Consider the following 22,226-nt stretch of genomic DNA (forward strand, 5'->3'; position numbering starts at 1 on the left):
AAAGACCCTAATAATTTTAAAAGAAATTAATTACTATTTTAAATTAACATACAATATTCGATAACTCATAACATTAATCTCGATATAATAACTTGAAAACCTATAATTTATAGAGAGAGGTCTCAAGGGAGATCTCTATTGTCAAGATTTAGTAGGAGGATTTGATAGTAATTACACATCATTTATCAACTTTTTCCTTCGTCTTAACCGGTTTTTGTCTTTGTGGTGATAATTATAGTTTCCAAATAATTAGCGTCATTCACGCTCCGCCAAATACCATGGGCAACGAAACTTGCCACTTCAACTATACTAATTTTTGAGAAGACAAAAACACTATATGAATTTTTGTACGATAAAAGAAATTATTAGGTGGTGGACCTCTTTCCTTTTAAAAAAAAATAAAATAAAATTGTCTTTTTACAATACTTCCGAAAATAACGAAAGTTGCCTTGAACAAGTGGAGCTACACAAAAAGGGCTGCATCAAATCTTTCCTTTTCTAAAAGGTAAAATATTCAAAAATATGGAGTAACATATTGTTACCTTTTAGAAGCATAGTACTCATTAAATTGTGAAGTGAACTATGTATATTTATTGTACCAATATGGTAAAATATGAGATCACTTCTTTTAACCTAATCGAAATTACAAAAACTCAAAATAATTGGATCCAAAATAAAGAAGAAGAAGTAAAAGCCCGTGAAAATTATTGAGAAAGAGTGTAGCATGTAAAGCCAAACTTTTTAATACAAAAAAAATGGTAGTAGTTTTTCTTAGCTAGCTACGCTCTCAAAAAGTTAGTGTATAAAAGGTTATTCGAATTCAATTCCATTTTTTAGCTTCTCAAATTCAATTTAACTCATCCATTTAATATCTTTAATGAATAAATTACGTATTTTATATATTTTATCACACACTTGAATAATATGCTCGTGTGAAAACCACGCTTTGAATGATGTAGAATCATTACAAAAAAAAAAAAAAAAAAAAACAACAAATTTAGTTGATTTAGTTATGAAGTGAAGATCTAAATTACCTTCTTAACACTGAACCAAACACCGACACTTTGCGGTCAAATACAAACATCTAGTATACTGAGGAAAAAAAAAGGGAACCGGTAAATTCGTTGATTGAGTAAAAAGGGGATTAACTGGATTTAATAAAACAAATTACTCAAATGTTTTTTATATTAGAGGAATTTGTCATCTTAGTTCCTCTACTATTGCATAATTTCAGTTTTAGTCCTTGTATTATTTGACTATGCATATTTAACCTTCAATTATTTGAAGTGTGCAATTTTGATCCTTGAAGTTAACAAAAGTTAATTATTTAACAAAATGATTATTTAGAAATAAAAAAAATAAAAAAATTAAAGGGTTGGTTATTCTAAATGCTTGAAGAATTATGTGTGTAAAAAAATTAAATTTAATAAAAATTAAACGTTAAATTTTTTTAAAGACCGGAAGTTGTTAGGACATCATTGATAGCCTTAAGAAGCTTGTCAACCTACTAAACCCTCAAATGTAATTGTATTTATCCTTGATAAGTAACCATTGAAAAAAAGAGAAAAAACGAGTCACTAATGAATAAGAAATAAAACATATAGCATTTGAATAAAATGGAGCTAATGAATAAAATATCATTTTAATTTTATATACGTAATTCTTCAAGCATTTAAAATCACCAACCCTTTATTTTATTTTATTTTATATATTTTCAAATAATTATTTTGTTAAATAGTTAACTTTTGATAACTTCAAGGACTAAAATTACACACTTTAAATAATTGAATGTTAACTGTGTATAATCAAATAATACGAGGATTAAAATTAGATGCAACAATATAGGAACTAAAACCGCTATTTTCCCTTTATATTAACTTAAATACCATATAGAGTTTGACTAACACGAATTTAAAGAAATATGAAAAAACTTTGCAACGTCCAAAATGAAATCTAACATGAATAAAATGTTGATAGTGTCGTTAAATATTTGTTAATTAATAAATATGTTATTTTTTTTAGATTAACTAAAAAAATATGTCATATCAATTCGAAGAAAGAGTCTAATTTATTCATATATAAATTCAAAAGTTCCAATTTTTTAAAGACAACGTCTTCAAAGGTTGAGTGGTCATGTGACTAAGTACACAAATGTCAATTAGTACCTGTTATTTTCTTAGAGGCTCCCTTTACTTCCAACCCCCCCCCCCCCCCCAAATTGGCTCCAAGTATCCCTGTATATGTTACATTTATTTATGGTTTTATAATAACAAAAAGGTAAATATGAATTTAGAAGGAAAAATATGAACATAGTAAAAACATATTTATATTAATAAATAGAATATAAATATAAATATCTCCTCAATTTCAGTAAAGCCCATATAGATCATATAATTACTACAAAAATATCAAATTATATAATTACATCGAATTATATACAAATTTAATATTTTGGATTACTTTTCAAAGAGATTCTAAGAAATATTTTGTCTTGCTCTTTGGGACTTTCTTCTAGTCAATGTTGTCAAATTAGACCTTCCAAAGAGTTTTTTTCATTTGGACCACCCCACAATTCAAGGAGTATTACGACAATGTTTCAATTTCATGTTAAAATACTGCATTATCTTCTTAAAAAAAAACTTTAATTCTCTTTGATAATAATTTTTTCGTATACGTTGAATAGAAAACATATGATTGATAGTAAAACACCGAACAAAACAAAATTCTTTTTGTATTAGTTTATAGAGGAGAATGCCAAATGGAATTGTTTCTCAAACGAAAATAAATATAAAACAAAATAAATGACACAATTTCAAAATTCAAAAATTCTGCCAAGTCCTATTTACTAGGACACGTGATAGTTCCTTAAAATGGAATTTTCTGAGGCACGTGCGAGACTATTGAATGTATTAAAAACCGGTAAGAAAAACCCGGCCATCAACCACCGCCGGCCAAACCGGTCGTTGCTTAATTTCTAACTCCCCCGGCTCTATCGAATTACCAATTTTAATAATCAGGTAATACTGAAATTGTTTATTATGTGATATTTTTTCGTAATTAGTCCGTCCAAATAATATTTTCATATTAAAAAAAAATTGTTTACATTAACTTTAATTTTTTTTGTACTTACAAATATATAGAACTACTTCACCTTGTATGAGATAGAGAAATTATTTCAAATATATTTTCGACTCAAGAGATTTGAAAAATACAAAATTAAAAGAGATTCTAATGAAAATACTGAGAAAATAAAAATATTGTCAATAAAATAGTAAGCTAAGCAACATAAAAGATATAACAATATATAGTAATAAACATTTGTAGCCCGTTGTTGCAGGTTCGAGTATAGCTAGAAATATTCTTTTTGCACCTAATGGTGTGGCCTAATGATCAATGAAGTGAATTAAGAATCATAAGTCTCGAGTTCAAATTTAAGTAGAGATAAAATACTAGATGATTTCTTCTCGTCTATCCTAACCTTGGTGGAGCGACCTAAGCTACAACCATGCTCCCCGAGCTCTTTCCAGAAGAAATTTAATTATCTAACTTTTTATTCTAATATTTGACCTTCATGCTCTCTTGTCATAAATTTAAGAACACACTTTTTTTAAAAAAAATTAATTAAGTTTGTGCTAATTAAATTCAGCTACGTAAATTGAAATAAGGGAGTATAGCACTATGTAACCAATTTAATCCTGCAATGTATAGAAGATTATACAAGAAAAAGTGAGAGTAAATGAAATGCTTCATTAGGGGATCCTATGCGTGTAGGGTCAACTAATGAAAAAAATAAATCATCTTTAACCAAATGTGTTGAGTTTGATTGAAAATCATAGTGTATTAATCCAACATATTAATTCACAAGATTATATTCATCATTACCGTTAGCTGTGTACAACTGGATACCTCAATTATGCATCTAATGATCTTAATTTATTATTTAATGAATTAACAATAGATAACTTTATTTGCTTATCCAAGTAAACAATGATTAGTGACATCTAAAGTTGTGTTTTTTTAATTCGCCTGTTTGGGTTCCACGGCCAATGACCACATTACACTTTTAGTGCCTTTGATTATTTTTTTATATAACAAAAAATAAAATAAATCATGTTAAGTACAACCTTATTAAGTACATTTTCAGTGCACAAAATATTTTGCGTTTGCAGGTTTGATGAATAACCGGATCCAAAATATGTGATATAGACAGTCTACTCTACCTAATGCAAGTATTAATTAATGATTAATTTACACGACTCAAACATATAATTGATAAGTCACATAAAGATAACCTTTTCATTACTCTAAAACTTTGACTTAATAATTAAGGGAGTATTATAATTTATGAATTAAGTGGGAAATTTTATTGGTGCAAAAAGTGTTTGATCATGTATGCTTATTCATGACGTGTGAAATTATTGGGACTTAAACAACACAAAATTTTGAAATCCTTAAATAAAATTTGCAATGATTGACAAATCAACATGTATAAGTTAATTTTATTGTGGGGACGATTGCGACCTATTGAAATGGAAAAGATAGAGCTTGATTAATAATTTTCTTTATCGATGTGACCAACTTTTTTTGATTATTTAATGTTATATAGGAGTAACTAATATGCAAAAATACAATATCTTGACGTTTGTATGGTTTCTGCTGGATTTCTTTTTATTATTGGGGTTGTTGGTTCGTCTTTTTTCTTTTTGGTTCATATTTAAATCATGCCAAGTCCTTTTGTTTCCCTTTTTATTCTCTTTATTTTTTTGTAATATAAGAACTATGGTCAACATTTTTTTAATATTTTAAGGACAAACTCATTATATTCTACTTGTAAGGTATCATATATCCCGCAAAAAATAACAACAACAATCACTAGTTTGAAATTATCTACCACCATGACGTGAATCGGAACATGAATTTCAAATAATTATTTTGATCATAATAAATCAAACTTTATGTTGATGCAATAACTAAAAAGCAAATTCGCTTTTGATTTTTTTTCTACCAAATATTTTTGAAAATTCTTGCTTTTATTGGACCATTGGAACATAATTTTTTTTTCTATTGATTGAAAAAAGGAATAATAAACGAGAGGACATTTTTATTTTGACTTGTGTTAAGGCAATATTCAAAGGGTTTATGCCAAATTAGTGGACATCACGTAAGAAACTATTGTTATTCGAATATTGCAACTAAATTTAATTATCAGATGCAATGGATTGACTTCAATAAACAGAATAGTATGAATTTGTTATTTTATTTAATTTAAACAAAATTTAGTCCACCTTAACTAAATCGACACAAGTGCTGCCACGTTAACAAATAATGCAAATAAAAATAATGTATAATCATCGTGGACTCAATTAATGCAAATGTTGAGTACGTACGTGTTTGATATGAGAGTGATATTTTTCTTAATAAGTGAAAATATTTTCTAGAATAACTTGAATATTTTAAAAGTATTCTCCTAAAAAAAAATATTTTACACCATTAAAAATGTCTTACATTGTTTGTAGGTGCAAGTTAACAAATATATATATTTTAATTCTTGCAGCATGTCGTTTGTTTTCAATCAACATTAATTAACATATTATTGACTAACTTTAATTCTAAAAATTAGCACAAAAAAGCACCAGTCCATGACACTACAAATAACATGAATTAGCAAGAGACAACTTTTGTCGTTATAAAATAAAATTCTAACACTAATCCGATTTGATAACGGATCATATCAACAGATTATGAGAGAATTGTGTTAGCTACGGACAATTAGTGATATATTAAAACGAATTTCATAGTTAGTTTCAAAAATCCTATGATCCCACCTTACATTCTACTACTATTAAGCGTAGTGGGTTGGAGTTGATTTACATCAAATTTGACGTAAAATTTGGTGTTTGGATTGGAGATACCTTTAATTAACAAGAAAGATCAAGAACTATTCTATTATTTTTTTTTGAAAAATAATATAATGCGATAAAAATAAGGGTGTCAAAATGAGCCCAAATATAGGTAATCCGCCCAATCCATCCAAATTTTTATGATTTTTGGCTCAACATAATTTGTATTGGGTTCAATCTCAATCCATTCAAGCATAAACTCATTTTTTAAAAATCTTCAATTGAGCCCAACTTAATCTCCAATTTCAATCTATTTTAAGACTCTTTATTTGCATTGGTGTAGTGTATGTTTTCATATTAAAGGTATTAATTACTAACTATTTTATATCTTTTAGGATTAATCTATCCATTTGTAAATTTTTATTTTTATTTTCTGGAGTTGAAATTCAAAATGTGGTTATAAAAGATAAATAATAATATATTAAAATTATTGAGATTAAGTGGGTCAAATTGGACATGTCATGACCTAACCCGAATTTTAGCCCAATTAAACCCAATTTATTTGAGCTCAAAATAAATTTAAATAAATCATGACCCAACTTAATTTCTTTTTCAATTCATTTTAATATTTTCAATTTCAATCCATCTCGTCTATTTGATATCCCTGTATAAAAACTAAACACATGGGCCAGAAATCCAAATGAAGGCCAAAATAGGATTAGTACAAAGACAAACTGAACTGCAGCACTTATTGGAGATATCAATGTTCACTTTTTCTCTTCTTTTTTTTTAAAAAAATCCTCACCCTCTCTTCAAATCCCCAGTTAGTCAAATTTAGTTAGTTTTCTATACTAATTTTGGAGGATTACTACATTATTAAGCTGTAGAGCTACTAAGTATTAGTAGCAGCTAAAATTAAAGTTATCACCATAATGAGATGTTGGGAAAAGACATCTCAATCTAAATTGAAGGACAACTTATTTATTGTCTTCTTGTTTATGGCATCGAACAGCTGGGCTTTCAATAGCACAACACTGAATATTGGCCACATATTACTCAAGAATCTTTTTTTAAAATTTTTTGGTAATAACCAAGAATCTTCTACAAATAGATCTACTATTTTTTAATTGAAATTTTACACTTTAATGATTATTTTTAAAGATATTTTGTTTGGATCGGTGAGAAAAAATAATAATAATATTTTTACACAAAAAAACCAGGAAGTTTCTCATTATTTTAGTGAGAAACTGTTTTTCACCAATGTGTTTTTCCGATGAGCTAGTTTAATAGGAAATGAATGAAAAAATCATGTTTTACACCACAAATTTTCCGTTAATTTGTGGGGAAAAAAACTTTATTTCTAGTAGTGAGAGTTTAATTTTGAGAAATAATAAAATTATTTTTGTGTGATTTAATTTGTAAGTTACAAATTCAAGCTACATTATCATCAGTTATACTTGGGCCAGAGTAAACTACTTAAATTACATCCCTGGAGTATACACTTTTTTCTAAATTTTGCATGAGCGCGAAATACATCATGCAACCAGTTATAAGTGAAAAACAAAATTCAAAATATTTCGTGCATCAAATTTAGTTGTATATAACAGTTAGGTATAGAATGTTAGCTTATAAGACTTTTTTTCTTTAATTATTCGATATCTGAAATTTACGGTTGGTGATTAATCGAAAAGAATATAAATTGTTCCCTAGCAAGATGTTTTATGTTTGGAATTATAAATTCGACAAAAACCTTATCACAGAAGAATGTTCTCCGCTAGTACTTATAAATTATTGTATTTATTAATTGTGAGATTAAATTTTAGCAACATGTATATATATTCAGTAGGATACGAAAATCATATTTGGATTTGAGATTAACGGAAGAAATTCAATAGTTGAGATGTCACCTCATAATATATACACTCTCCTAATACTGATCTTAGCTAAAAGACAACAACTTGATACTGTCTAAAAATTGATGTTACAACCAAAACAATATATGTCGTCTGATCTTAGAAATGTTGAGGCATACGTAGGCTTTATTTTATCTTGTGTGAGATATATAAATTGTTTCTGATAAATTCTCAGCTCAATGGGGAGCTTTTGATAAAAATAAAATAAAAGTGATATTGTGCTTTTCTTTTCATGTTGAGAATGATATTTGAATTTGTCTCTACGCACCTCAAATATTTCATCATCGATTACATTCTTCAGCATATATATATATAGATATTGAATAATTTTACGTACTATATAAAAATTTGTGTCATACACATTTATTTATTTGTTATCTATTATAACTTGTATTCTAATTTCTCATTCATTTTCACCCGCTTCATTTAATGATTAGCAAACAACTTCATGAGTGGAAGTGACATGCTTTTCCTCGCATGCTGGAATAAGATGACAAGGCCAGAATAATGCACACATGGTAGAACAATGTCAAGTGTCACAAGTTAACAATAAGGTTTTGGGTAAATTCCAAATGATGGATTGGATAACTATGAAGAAAAGAAAGTCTAAAAGCAGTACTAAGCGGTTGAAAAATATTTTTGGCACATTTGTGACAAATTTTGTGAATGTTCATATGCTAATGCAAAACATTTGGCACGTATGTCAATGCCTTTTAACACTTAGTTTTTCTCTTCTTTGTACTCTTTCTTTTTTGGAACTCTCTTACAGTTCTACTATATTTTTTCTGTAATGGTCGGTGGGGGTGTTCATGTCTTAGATTAGAAGATACCAAAAATGTTGGGCAATGACTGACAAAATAGCTAATAATAATGTCAGCAATTCTGCCTCTTAAGACTTCTGGCAATGAGTATTTGAACTTGAGGGAGAAATTTTGAACAGAAAGGGATGGGCTGCACGTGGATTTCGTTAAGTCCGTATGTATCTGCTCAACATGAACCCTTTAAATTTCAGGATTTGTCTTCAAAACTTTAATTTAGCGTTAACTTCATTGTGACTCTCATCAATTAGAATTATGTCATCCGTAGATAACATACACAATGACACCTCACCTTAAATTTGTCGTGTCAATGTATACATCACCAAGACAAATAAAAACGAGCTTAAGGTTGATACATGGTGCTACCTCATCACAATTGGAAAGTGCTCCCAAATACTTCCCTCAGTCCTTACCCGAGTCTTAACTAGCTCCATCATAGAAGTCCTTGATCGCTCTAATGTACGCCACAAGTACACCTCTAACCTCTAGGCAACTATATTAGACCTCCCTTCAATCTTTGTCGTACGCCTTCTCTATGTCGATGAATATCATGTGTAAGTCCTTTCCTTTCATATACTGCTCTATCAGTCTTCTTACAAGATGAATAACTTTTGTCATTGATCGTTCCGACATGAATTCAAATTGTATTTGTCGTTCAACATCCGACATGAATCCAAATTGTATATTTAAATTAGTTTTTGGGAATGAGTTGTTAAAACCTATGTGAGCACTATTTTTTTTTAATAATCTATATTCAAGGTCGTTTAATTCAAAACAAAGTTATCTTGGGATTACAAATTTTAAATTATAACCAAAACAAATGATCTCATAATCTGTATGGAGCACATCCTACGATTTTGATATATTTTTATCTTGATTTTAGCTAATAACCATAATCAAATACTGTACAAACTTAATTGCAAATCTAATCCTGGAATAACCTCTAATCCCAGTAACCAAACAGCCCCTTAGATTATTATGCTGATCTCCACAAACATTTTGTGGTACATTTTTTTACTTTTAGCACAAAAGGGTTAACTCGAAACATAGGAATAAATTCATCAGTGAAGTCGACTCACTTGCAATCACCCCTTTTCTGTGTTTTCCTCCCCTTTTTTTTTTCTGGAAAAAGAAGTGCCTTATTTATCTCAAGAGAAATACAACATGTAAAATAAGATTAAACTATACAAACTTTAGCTGCTGAGATCTTCCATCTCTGTAAATGAAAAATTACAACTATGCGAAAGTTGAAAGTTGTATCAAAAAAAGTTGACAAGTTCTTGATACAAACGCTCTCAATTTCATAATGTTAGCCCTCCCAAAAAATTGTGTCTTCCATTTTGCAGATTACAATTTTTTCTGTGCTGTACAGAACATAGACCCATCCCTACATCATGTTCTCATGTATCTTCCAGTTAATATTTACATTCTCTTGGAATAAACTAGGCATCAATTGACCAGGAACCTTAAATAGCCAAAGAATCTGACTTTATCGCGCTCTTCTAAGCTTCAACTCCAATATTGAAAATGCTGTAAATGTCACTGCAGATTGCCACAGTACTTGAGGAAACAGCTAACAATATCATGACCGATGACACTATCCTGTCCCTCTTGGTTGCAATTCCATGTGTATCCCTGTGATCAATGGCAAACGTGGAGAATTAACTTTGAATATGTGAGGATGATTACACATGATTAGTTAAATACTTTTTAAGAATTTTCATCAAAGAAATGATTGGATAATCAACAAGCTTTAAGATCCCATTGTTAAGATGGTAGACATGGGTACTTACCGAAGGACAATAGCAGCAGGGAAAATGAAACCAACAGAGACAGTAGCTGTGGCGCCAGTAAACTGGAAGGCATCCCAGATGCTAGGAACACAATTTGCTCCCAAAAATATGAGACAGATGAGAGCTGCTGTGACTGAAAAGAATCTGCGATTATCATAGGCAATAGGAATTGCATAGGGGAAAAAGAGGCCATCCATATTGAGGCGAAGGGAAAAGAAGACGATTGGAAAAACGAGCATCAGGTGGATCACATAGCTCACTCGCACCACATCATTAAGTAATGATCCGTAAGGAATCCCAAGTTCACCATCAAAGTTGGCGAGTACATCATCCAAGGTATGATCACCAAAGAGAAGGAATCCAAAAAAGCTGGTTGCTACATATACAGTTGAGCACAACACAATTGAAGTACGGACTATTGACTTCATTTGGCTGCCATCTCTTAGCTCATTCTCTATTGGATGTACTGCAACATTCATTGAAACAAGTATCAGAGTTACTAGTAATTTCTGGCCACTCATTGAGCATTTATCACGACTGACAATTAGGAAAAAACCATGTCTAGGAGGTGAGGTTTAGGGCTGGTGATGTAGTGTGGTGGTAAACCAAATTATGACAATATGAAGTAGAAGTGCATCTGGTGTTCCATCCCAACTTATAACAGCGTAAAATACAATAACTTTGTGAAATTTTCAATGAACAATCTCTTCCACTATGTCCAGGTTCATAAGTTTATTAACTAATGCTACATTAGTGTATCACCATTAATTAAGCAGTTTGCTCCTTTTCTGAGCCAAATGAAGTTCCGAGAGCAGTTTTTTCCTTGCAGCAACACTTCTAAGATTTCACCCAACTTGCAATTTTTTGCACTTCCATTCTTCTAGACTCCTATACAGGGAGAATCTACTCCAAGCAGTAGACCCAAAAGGAAATCAATGACAGAGAGTAGGCCAAAGGCATCTAACAATATGTGAAAGTGACAAATTGTTAAGCTATTGATCTATAGCCCAACAAATCGTTCTGAATATGAATTTTTGGGATCAGTAGGTTGTGGTGAACGAAGGGGAGCCTTGGAGTAACTGGTAAAGTTGCTGCCATTTGACCAGGAGGTCATGGGTTCAAGCCTTGGAAACAGCCTCTGGCAGAAATGCAAGGTAAGGCTGCGTACAATAGACCCTTGTGGTCGGGCCCTTCCCCGGACCTTGCGCATAGCGGGAGCTTAAGTGCACCGGGCTGCCCTTTTTAGTAGGTTGTGGTGAACATGCAAAGAATGACAGAAAAATTGCCCAGGAGTAAGGATTTGATCTTTCAGGACCATGAAATATGAATATACCCTATGTTACATGGACTTGGGTAGCAAAATGTTCCCAGCATGAGGATGGCAGATTTTTGCAAGTTTTCAGCATATTTAAAGGATTTGGACAATATATCCATTTTCCAAATCATGCTCGTTTGACTTGAATATGTCAAGGATGAAAGTTTCATGTAATATTGCTGCCAGATGTAGTATGATAGACAGAAAAAAGTGTAAGTAATCTAATTTTACCATGTCAAAAGAAAGTGTAAGTTATCCTAAGGTTGACAAAGATCATGCATTACTTTCTTGGGGAAGGATAGAAATTTAAACAATCCTTTATCATTCAAGATTCAAGCCCCCTCCCTCAATAATTTCAGTGAGTTGGCAGCAAAGGAGTAGTATGCAGGGAATTTAGAATGTTTATATTCAATTTTAGGACCTTTCCTTGATTTTATTCTATATTAATGACACATTCAAATCCATTTGTAAGTTGCTACAGAAGGCAGAAACTATTAGAATTCTGAGTATCTTTTTACTAAGCTAAGAAGTTTGTACTAAAGAAATAAACAGAAGGAAAGAAGCAAGACAGATAGCAAGAGATCATGAAGATACTCTTTCAGGAAAAATACATATTAACATGCAATTCTTTGCAATCAAAGACTAATGCGTAAGAATTTCAATACTCAACAAAGATTGCAGTAGTATAGGAAATTATCAAAGAGATATAAAAAAACATAACACATAGGACATAGAATCAACTTATTGATGACCAACATTGCATAGCATATATTAAAACACTTCTTTATAAACCGGTTACCGCTCACCTTGAATTAGCTCCGTTATCTCTTTTTGTTTCTATATATGTGGACGTGCTGGGATGCATAGTGCAGAAGGTAAAAATCATGACAACTGATAATTGGATCTAAGGTGACGAATAAGTAAATTCTGTAGGAGTAATTACATTTGAACACTTGAAATAAAATTAGATGATAGTCTTAAATACATTTATTGTAACTATAATATTCCCATACTGTAAAGGAAAAGCTAATCCTTACTAAAGAAGTTGAAGTATAATTTCCTCAGACTGAACAAGAAAAGATAGAAAGTAAATATTTGACAACAATTGCTCAAATTCAAAATGCCTAATATTTCCCTGAATTAACCAGGTTTACATGTTCAAGTAACCTAGAGTAGCAATTTCACTTTGATTTTTCCATTGACATTGAGAAGAGCTACACAGTTTCTTCTCTTTAATTTTGTTTGTGTCTCTGTGTGTGTGGTTGAAGACAACAAAGTAAAACTGACTACAAATAGATCTCATTTCACACCACTTAACTTTTTTAGGAAAAACAAGAAAACTTTGTTGAAAAGGGACGTACATAGAGGAACACCTACATGTCCTCAATGAACCCGAATAGACGTTCATGACTTGAAGGTTGAAACTCTCGAAAGAGCTGCTCAGTAAAATGTAGATTGTATGCTTAGGAAAAATGTATGACAAAGAAAACCTAGACAATACTCAGATATCTTGGTTTCTCTTGGATACAAGGAGACTTGTTACTGAAAGCATGTCATACAAAAGCCTATGAGAAACGTCCTCAGCTTGATTTGGGTGTTTTAAGATCACATCAAAAAGGGAATTTGCATTATATATCTGCTCACTCACAAAGAGGTTTATTACTAAAGATATTCTTTGATAAAAATACTGTATAAGTGATGAAATGCAGCTAGAACTTACTATTGTGATGGCAAATATAGGCAGTAACAAGTACAGGAACAGTTGTGAAAAGCTTCCAGAAAGACGCTTGATCAACAACTTTAGGAAGTAAGCGGGGCATCCCAATGCTTCCATTAATGAACTTAACAACGACTATTCCAGCAGTGATCACCACAAATACAACAGCCAAAGCGACCGACAAGGCTGATGTGTATCTCAATGAATCTGCCCAACACAATAAAAGAAGTAATGCATATCAGCGGCTGAGTGCAGATAGAGCATTCACAGGATTGTATACCATATAAAAAGTAGAGAAACAAGTATAAAGAATGTGTAACATCATATTGCTGGCTGATTTAGATAGACTTCCCAAAAGCAACTGGATACTACATGCAATATAATCCGAATTTCATCTCATCGACAAGGAGAACCACTCCTTCAGTAAAGGCAATGCTACATAATAAGAATTTAGACTGCATTATTATGCAATAATAAGTTAACAACCTTATGAACCTGGACATAGTTGAAGAGATTGTTCACTGATAATTTCACAAAAATATTGTATTTTATGCAGTAATAAGTTGGGTAAAGTGTAATCAAACACCAGATGCCCTTCTACTTCATATTGTCATAATTTGGTTTACCATCACATTACATCACCAGCCCTAAACCTCAAATACATAATTGGCATGTTCCACTATGAGGTGGTATCTCGCCCTAAATGATCCCTTAATGGCTTTTACCACAACATAATTGTTGGTTCTCATGAGGTCACATTTAGCTAATAGACACATCCATTATCAACTTAAAGCTGAGTTTTTCACAACCAGTCCACTCACAGATTGGAAATAAATCCTTCAACACATATTAGATTTATCTGTTAACACATCTTTTTCCTATGAACGGAAAAAAGAGCCTTTATCAAAAAGGAAAAGAACCTATTTGTCAAAATTCATGATATAGAAACTTACTCCCTACTTCCCATTTCATGTGACCCAAGCTTTGTGTTACTTATAACCATAGTTCTGACGGGAGAAAATTAACACTCCTCTATTCAGTATCACACTGTCCATATCCACTTCCCTTTATTCTGTCAGAATTTAGAACAAATTTGGATCTAAATGAAAAGTGAGTCCACCACCATATCTTCATACAGCTTGAAAGTATTGCTACTTCATATTGATTATCCTTGACATGACATTTTTCTGAGTACCATGCTTCTCAAGTTGTTAAGTCTTATAATGAACCTATCTGACTCTAATACTATAAACTGTACTTCTTTCCTTAATTTCAGGAAGTAGTCATAGACTCATGGAAGAGCAGCTAATGTGAAGCAGCAATTATCTCAGTTTCAAGTTCTTATACTGTCAGGATCAACTCATGTAATATGATTATTAAAACCTATGCAAACTCCATCTGTCTTGAAATGATATAAACATGATGAAGCATTGGGAGGGAGAGATCAGAGATGGGTTAGTAGGAATGCTCACCAACGCGTTTAAATGAAATAAGAGGAGAAAAAACAAGGAGCGTGGTAAGAAGCAGTAAGTTGGAGCGTGAATTCCACCAGTGTTGCCCAAACCATTCTTCCGTCACACCCGAATAATGCACGCCATCTGACCAAGTCCCAGATAAAACATCTCCTGCAATCAAATACACCACTTTTATAACCTTACACATATAACTCCTGATTTAGCAACTAGTAACAAAATGGAGATAATACTCAATTCTTTTTTCAAATAAAAGAATGCAAAGTCGTGAACTTTGTTAAAATTTCAAAGTCCGAAAGAATCAATACTTCAAAAAAGATCAATAAATTTCGAAAAATTTAAAGAAAAATATTATGAAAACTGGAGTTAAGTACCAATGATGATCATGTAGACAACAAGGGTCCCGAGATTGTTGATCACGATACAAGCTTGCAACAATGTACGACCAAAGCCACCGAACGCATCGCCGGCGAGGCCGGAGTAGGAGGCGGACTTGGAAGCTCTGGTGAACCTCAGCAACATCTCAATCGACTTCTCCGTCAGTATAGCAGCGAGGATAATTACGATAAGACCTGGAATTGCACCAAGTTGCTTTAGTGTAGCCGGAAGTGCCATGATACCGGCGCCGACAATTGTTGTGGACAGGTTGAAGACGGCGCCGGAAAAGGAAGCGCCATTGAATCCGGCCTCGGAGTGGCCGAAATCAACATCCTTTTGCGGCAGAAGAGGGGCGGTTTTATTGCTCCGACGGTGTTTCCGATCGGAGTAAGTCATTCTTGTAATTTTGGGCAAGATGCCGGGGGTTATTTGGAATGAGGAATAAAGTAAGGGAGGTTTTTAGGAATTTGATTCAGCAAAAGGCGTTACATGAAATTTACGCGGGAAGTAACTTGGACAGCGCTTTATTTATCGATTCAACCAATAAGACACCGCCACGTAATCTGTGGGTCCCAGGACGATTATGTCTGTGTTTAATTATAAAATCTGCATTAAAACTTTTAATCAGCACGCTAATTCCTCATCCGCAAATTAATTTCAAATTCTCCGGAAAGTAAAATTTCATGTGATTTTAATTTTTGTAAAAAAATATAAAATTCAATCCATACGTTTAATTTTTGTAAAAAAAATCTATTATTTTAATTTTTATAAAAGAGAGTCATGCTCACCGTAAATTGATTGTTCGTATCATGTGGTAGAATTATATTTAGAGTAGTCAATTACTACTATTGCTAACTTTTTAATTTAGTAAATCTTTATAAAATTATGTGTAATTGAAAATTATAATAACATGTAATCATAATTGTTTATGTATAAAAGAAATATGGAACAAATAATTTATAAGCTAATATAATATAAATAGTAAATCTTTGTAAAATTATATGTAATTGAAAATTATAATAACATATCATCGTAATCGTTTATGTATAAAAAAAAAACATAGAACAAGTAATTTATAAGTTAATATAATATAAATAGTCTACCATGATATAAGTATCAGTAGCTTAATTCGACTATTCAAATTCGTGATCACAACTTTATTATTATTTCAAGAAGATGTTATTAAAATTTCTAAACCAGAATGACAAAAATATATTAAGTATTAAAATTTGTTTAAAAGGATGAAGAATATGGTGCTGAGTCGATATAGTAAGGGCGGCGACAACCAAACTTGGGCCATATGTCATCATTCAACGGTCTCTTTGTTCTTGAATTGGGAATGTAAACAATGAGAGAATGAGTCCAAACTGAAACATTCAAACAAGAAACGGATGTATAATAATGATGTTGAATATAATATATTAGTAATGCTGACAATAATAAGTGCTATTCTTCTTTATTCGATTTTTTAAAGCAGATAGGCTTTAGGTAGACATGAGTTCTCCATGATTATCAGTTGTCACATGAAACACTTTATCCTCAATTTTTTTTAAGTATGCCAGAGAAACCAAGCAATAAAGACGTTGCATATCTCCTTTTTAATTCAAACGAATCTTAATTATAATCACTTTTTAGATAGAATTCGTATCTCACAAAAATGCCAAAAAAAAGAAAGTATAATCACATTAGATGGTCACATTCGATCATTTTAATTACCAAGAAAATAGTCATACAGTGTATATTCATGTATACTAATTATATATTTTACATAAAGAATGTATCATTATAGACGGTCACATTCGATCATTTTAATTACCAAGAAAATAGTCATTCAGTGTATATTCATGTATACTAATTATATATTTTACATAAAGAATGTATCATTATGTATATTCAATGTATAACTCATGTATAAATAATCTATATTGTATAGTCAGTGTATACTTTCTATGACTTTTGACAAACTATATTATATAATCACTGTATATTTTCTATAATTTTTGGCTATTTTTATGTAAATATAACATGACTATATTTATTGTAAACTAATTACTTATTGTATATATTTAAAATTGTCCCGAAAAAATGGATACAAATCAATTCTTCAAAAAAATTGACGCAAACGCCACCAAGTTTTCAACATGTCAACTATCAAGTTTGATTTCTTGTTCTCCAATGAAGTAATTGTAAGAGAAAATTATAGCCAAATACCTTTGGGTCATGTAATTTACAAAATATGAACAGAGTGTTTAAGTAGTGCGTACTTTTTACTAATATACATGTCTGCATATAATATACATATCCATGCATACCCATACATATAATATACATATGTATACACAACATATACAACCGGGTGTGAATGTAATGTATACTTCGGTCGTGTTTGAAAAATTAGATGGCCAAATGGTATATATTGATAACTATACCTAATTGTAATGTGATTCTACTTCCTAGATTTTTGTGCAACTTCAAGAAAAATATAGGATTTGGGGATGAATGAGATTTTTATCGTCCCTTAAAATGGTTTACCCACAAAACTTGTACAGAACGGTTCATAGTTGATAGGATAGATAGCTCATAGCAGTGCTACAGACATTGATTGTATGCCTAGAACACATGAAACACAACTAACAAGTGCTTCCTTTAAGGGTTTACATTAGCAATATATACAAGCAGTACAAGAACGGCTTTGAACTTATTGATCAACATCTATCGAACTTGACCAGCATCATCCATGTAACTTTCCACGCTTTCTCTTTGAATTCTGCTTCGAATTGACCTCCTTAGGCGCTTGTGACAACCCACCCAATTTGGCACCCACGGCAGAACTCCACAGCGCCCTTTCAACGTCTGATGGAGTAAAAGAGTCTCCTTTTGCTGATAACTCCTATTAAGCAATTGCCAAATGAACATGAAATGAGATAGGTCCTCCGCTTCAGAGGCAACAATAAACAACATACCATGGTTCAGCATAAAAGTTCAAATGACTTACAAACACTACGAAGTACTAAGGTTGTGGTTTTGTTCACAGAAAAGCTACTTAGCATTGTGTAAAAGAATCTGTGTTTAGTCTTCAGGCACTTCCTCAAAATATATAAACTCTAAATCTTTCCTAAGATTAAGGGCCAAGGTAGTCAGGTCTTAGTTATACATGTTTTTACTTCAAAAATCAATCAGCATACGAAAATCAATGCTACTCCAGAACACCATAAATTTACTTCAGGTCATCACATAAATATTGCCTTCTTCTTCATTCTTCACCATCTCATCAGGTCCTCGACGAGAATCTTACCTGGCAAATTGCCAAAGAACCAATTTTTTATCTCTATTGAAGTCAAACCTATGGACACCATGACCGCTTTCCCCCACCAGCATAGACAGAATTGTTTTCTTCATCCAAAGGGAAGTATGTCTGAGGCATGACTACAAGAGCCATAAAACATAGCGGGGGGGGGGGGGGGGGGGGGTTGAGCATTCTTTGATATCCTGGAGAAAAAACAGCAGAGGAACGAGCGGCTTCATCTGAACATGGCATGCATGTAAACAAAGTCTAAACAGAGCAGATTATTAGTTTCTTTCCTCAGGGATGTGGTCTACAGTGAAGACCAAAAAAGAAGTGGTCTTGAGTGAAATTTAAGGAATAAATCACAAACTGAATGATGAGATACACGTGCATTGTGAAAGCAGAAAACCACATACTAAACGACATACAAGTATGAAAACAGGGCAATGATGAGCTGGTATCCATGCATAAGCACTATTGGCATAGCTAATCAAACAAACTTCGGAAACTAGGAAAAGAAAGCATCTTTGTTCAATCAGACTTTCAGGTGGAAGCTAGAATCAGAAATATTACAAAAGGTTTCCTGCTTTATAATAGAGAAATTAGAGGGATATTGTGTGGTTCGCAATCGGTCAGTCATTTAGATGACAAAAAGAGATGTGCATATTTGTAATGGAGGAACCTGTGGTAATCTATGTTCTGTATCACACCAAATTTAATCCCTCTGTCATGTATTCCGAATGAATCAAATGAAAGTAGTTCCAGTTAGAGCAATTTGATGGTCTCATTCTCCAAAAAAAAGGCAACCAACACCCAGATGAAAGCATCGTTATAACTAAAACATAGGGAAAAAGTCTAGCTAACCTTGGCTTTTGCCTGCAACTTGTCCACTAAAACTAGATACTGTTTCAAAGTATATTCTTTTGAGTTACCAATTGCAGCAACCATTGCCTAACAAAACAGCATTTTCACATAAATGGAACATTTTAGTATACTTCAATCATCAAAATACTGCAGAGAATCAAATAGAGTTTTCCATAGCAAGAAGGTCATGATAAAATTTACTTCATCCGACATGAACGGGGTAATATCCGGTGCATAAGCAGCCAGAACAGCGGAGGCAGTGGCTGGACCAACGCCTTTCAAGACAGTGAGTGCCGAAATAGCTTTTGAGATATCAGGTAGAGACTGAAATGCCTTCTCTGAAGCAGATCTCACAACGGCATCATCCAGTGATGATACAAAATCCAACAGCCTAGGCCTGAATGACAATTATCATATGTTACTTGGATTTTTCTCGTAGCCTTAAGTACCGCGTCTTAATATACTCCCTTCATTCCAATTTGTTTGTCTTAAGTTCATTTTTAGTCCGTTTTAAAAAAGAGTGACTGTTCACTTTTTTTGAAACTCTTTAATTCTAACTTTCTAGGTAATATGTTTAATATCACAAAATTAAAAGTCATTTAGGGACATTCTACATATCTTTTAATTTAAGACCACAAGATTCAAAAGTCTTCTTCATTAACGAGTCAAGTAAAAATCAGACAAACAAATAGAAACAGACAGAGTAACATATTATAGTAATTCTTCAAAACACACTAAACTAACTACAAAAAGTTGCACAAACTAGAATACTTGCACTTAATCATAATACTTATAAACGAATCAAAATACCACAGCAATTATTTTTTGAAACTGAATACCATAGCAATTATCAAAAGTAAATACATATATTTTGGCATATGCTAGATGAAGAGATAAGTAAGAACCTCCATTTGCCTCTAGTAAGCTTCCATTGCATGAGCTTGGCGAGTTCGGGAGTTGTGATGTAACTAGGGTTTCGTTGCCGGAGAAGGCCGGGAAGCTCATTCCGGTAGAAATCATCGAAGGTGACGAGGTTAGGCTTTTTAAGTGACTCGATACGATCTCCGTAAGAAGATAGGGCTTCCTTCCACTGTTCCAAATCGGAGCATTTGAAGTCCATCGCCGGCGAATACAATTTGGAGCTCAAAGAGGAACTATCGCGCCACTTCCTATAAATGTGAAAATTTCTGTGGCGCCACCATTAGTTTCTTGAAAATACAAGAGAGTCCACTAGGTTCCGAGAAGTTGTTTTTCTAACCTCAGGCTCAGGCTAATTTAATTGATTTAGCCTTAACATTGATATTTCCTTAAATTTGTCAGAAAATTTTATTTATACATTCGAATTACGATTTATTTTAGTTGATCATACGAATACATAATAAAAGTGTTTCTATTAAATACTTTTGATCAAAATTTATTAAAACCCTTTTGTGTATGTGCACATTATGTAAATAAATTAATAATTTAAAATATGTTATCTTCTTTAATAATATGCTTTAGGTTTAGTAAGCCGTAAAACCTCATGTTTGTTATAATTGGGGCTGATGTGTAGTTAAAGGAGATATTATATTGATTGTGATTAACTTAACTACCTAAATGACGTTTGAGAATACACGCAAAAAGAATTTAAAATTTGAATATAAAATATCTAATAAACTTAAAGTTGGTCTTATGTGTTATTTTTTTTTGGAAAAACTAGTAATTATTTCAATAAAATATAGTAAGATCTATAGAACTGTTTGTTATGTAATTTAAAGTGTATATATATATATATATATATATATATTTCAGGTAATTTACATAATCTAAATTATTATTATATTTTTAATTCTCATAAAAAGAAACTTATACTTTAATATACTACTCTTGTTTCTTCCTTCTACAAAATTATTGAATCTCACGGAAACAAGAGTTAAAATAAATCAAATTGCACTCGTTTTCATTATTTTTTTCTCGGGTTGTTAGGGATAACAACAAGCAAATTGAAGTAGTGAAAGTTTGTTATAATATTGAGTTTTCAAATTCTAGAATTAGGTTCTATTGTTCTACTTTCTATGTATTATGTTTTAATTTGAATATTTTTATTTACGAGTTTTAATTTATGTGATACACTTTACTTATTAGTTCATTCCGAAAATAGCAATTAACAACTTCACATTTAACATGTTAGAAAAATACACATCAAATAATGTATGTATGATTTTTATTATAATAATAATAAAAAAAAAAAATCAGAGCCTCGTATTGAAGTTTGGCTTTAGACCACCAATTAAGTTGAGCCATCCCTGATCATATATTTGAAAGTTCAATAAAACAAGCCATAGTTTAAATGTATAAATGAATTTTTCGAACAGATTTAAGGAATTGTGTATGTATTAAACCATTGATTATGACTTGGAAACAATTTTAGATTGAACTAGGTCTGCTGAACCCATTTGAGTTGTTTAATTTAGCTAACACAGATACATACGATAAGAAATTTTAATCAATGTTTTTAGTGTAAAATACTTTTTAACTTTTCTCTCTTAAACCCCTTTTCTTTCCTTTAACGCATTTAATAACAATAAAAAATGACATTATTATTAGGGTTATTTAGAAAATGCTTACTTGCATGTATAGAATTAAGAATGTTGGTAGACCATAGTTTCAATTGTGATGCATGTAGTTTCTATATGCATAACGTGGAAATTAAATAACTTTGACGGCCTTTAGATCGAAAAGGAAGGGGTTAAGCTAGATTTTGAATCAAGCATGGCGGAGCTATCCTTGTCTGAGGGGTGTCAAGCGACACCCCTTCGTCGGAAAATTATATTGTATATATAGGTCAAAA

The 22,226-nt window shown here is 31.7% G+C and overlaps 2 protein-coding genes across 2 annotated transcripts; both read right to left on the reverse strand.

Annotated features, from left to right (window-relative positions):
* Positions 1-9,708: 9,708 nt before the first annotated feature.
* On the reverse strand, positions 9,709-15,839 carry LOC129904681 (amino acid transporter AVT6A-like). Its single transcript, XM_055980259.1, has 5 exons — positions 15,243-15,839; positions 14,869-15,021; positions 13,400-13,603; positions 10,365-10,830; positions 9,709-10,206 (listed from the first exon to the last, which is right to left on the reverse strand). Exons 1-5 carry the CDS (start codon positions 15,640-15,642, stop codon positions 10,074-10,076), a joined length of 1,356 nt encoding a protein of 451 aa, XP_055836234.1. The 5' UTR covers positions 15,643-15,839; the 3' UTR covers positions 9,709-10,073.
* A 1,890-nt stretch (positions 15,840-17,729) lies between these two features.
* LOC129904402 (uncharacterized) lies at positions 17,730-20,600 on the reverse strand. The gene is made up of 4 exons (XM_055979966.1): positions 20,302-20,600; positions 19,598-19,793; positions 19,397-19,483; positions 17,730-18,136 (listed from the first exon to the last, which is right to left on the reverse strand). Exons 1-4 carry the CDS (start codon positions 20,514-20,516, stop codon positions 17,978-17,980), a joined length of 657 nt encoding a protein of 218 aa, XP_055835941.1. The 5' UTR covers positions 20,517-20,600; the 3' UTR covers positions 17,730-17,977.
* Positions 20,601-22,226: the final 1,626 nt, after the last annotated feature.

Source organism: Solanum dulcamara, chromosome 9 (genome assembly GCF_947179165.1).
Source record: "Solanum dulcamara chromosome 9, daSolDulc1.2, whole genome shotgun sequence".
Taxonomy (NCBI): domain Eukaryota; kingdom Viridiplantae; phylum Streptophyta; class Magnoliopsida; order Solanales; family Solanaceae; genus Solanum; species Solanum dulcamara.

Excerpts from the sequence above, each read along its gene's own strand:
- LOC129904402 (XM_055979966.1), bottom strand. The coding sequence starts at position 20,516 with ATGGACTTCAAATGCTCCGATTTGGAACAGTGGAAGGAAGCCCTATCT. Across the intron at positions 19,484-19,597 it reads CCCCGTTCATGTCGGATGAA|GCAATGGTTGCTGCAATTGG; the intron begins GTAAATTTTATC and ends CTGTTTTGTTAG. Across the intron at positions 18,137-19,396 it reads AGTTGCAGGCAAAAGCCAAG|GAGTTATCAGCAAAAGGAGA; the intron begins GTTAGCTAGACT and ends ATTGCTTAATAG.
- LOC129904681 (XM_055980259.1), bottom strand. The coding sequence starts at position 15,642 with ATGACTTACTCCGATCGGAAACACCGTCGGAGCAATAAAACCGCCCCT. Across the intron at positions 15,022-15,242 it reads TGTCTACATGATCATCATTG|GAGATGTTTTATCTGGGACT; the intron begins GTACTTAACTCC and ends ATTTGATTGCAG. Across the intron at positions 10,207-10,364 it reads CCTGCTGCTATTGTCCTTCG|GGATACACATGGAATTGCAA; the intron begins GTAAGTACCCAT and ends CATTGATCACAG.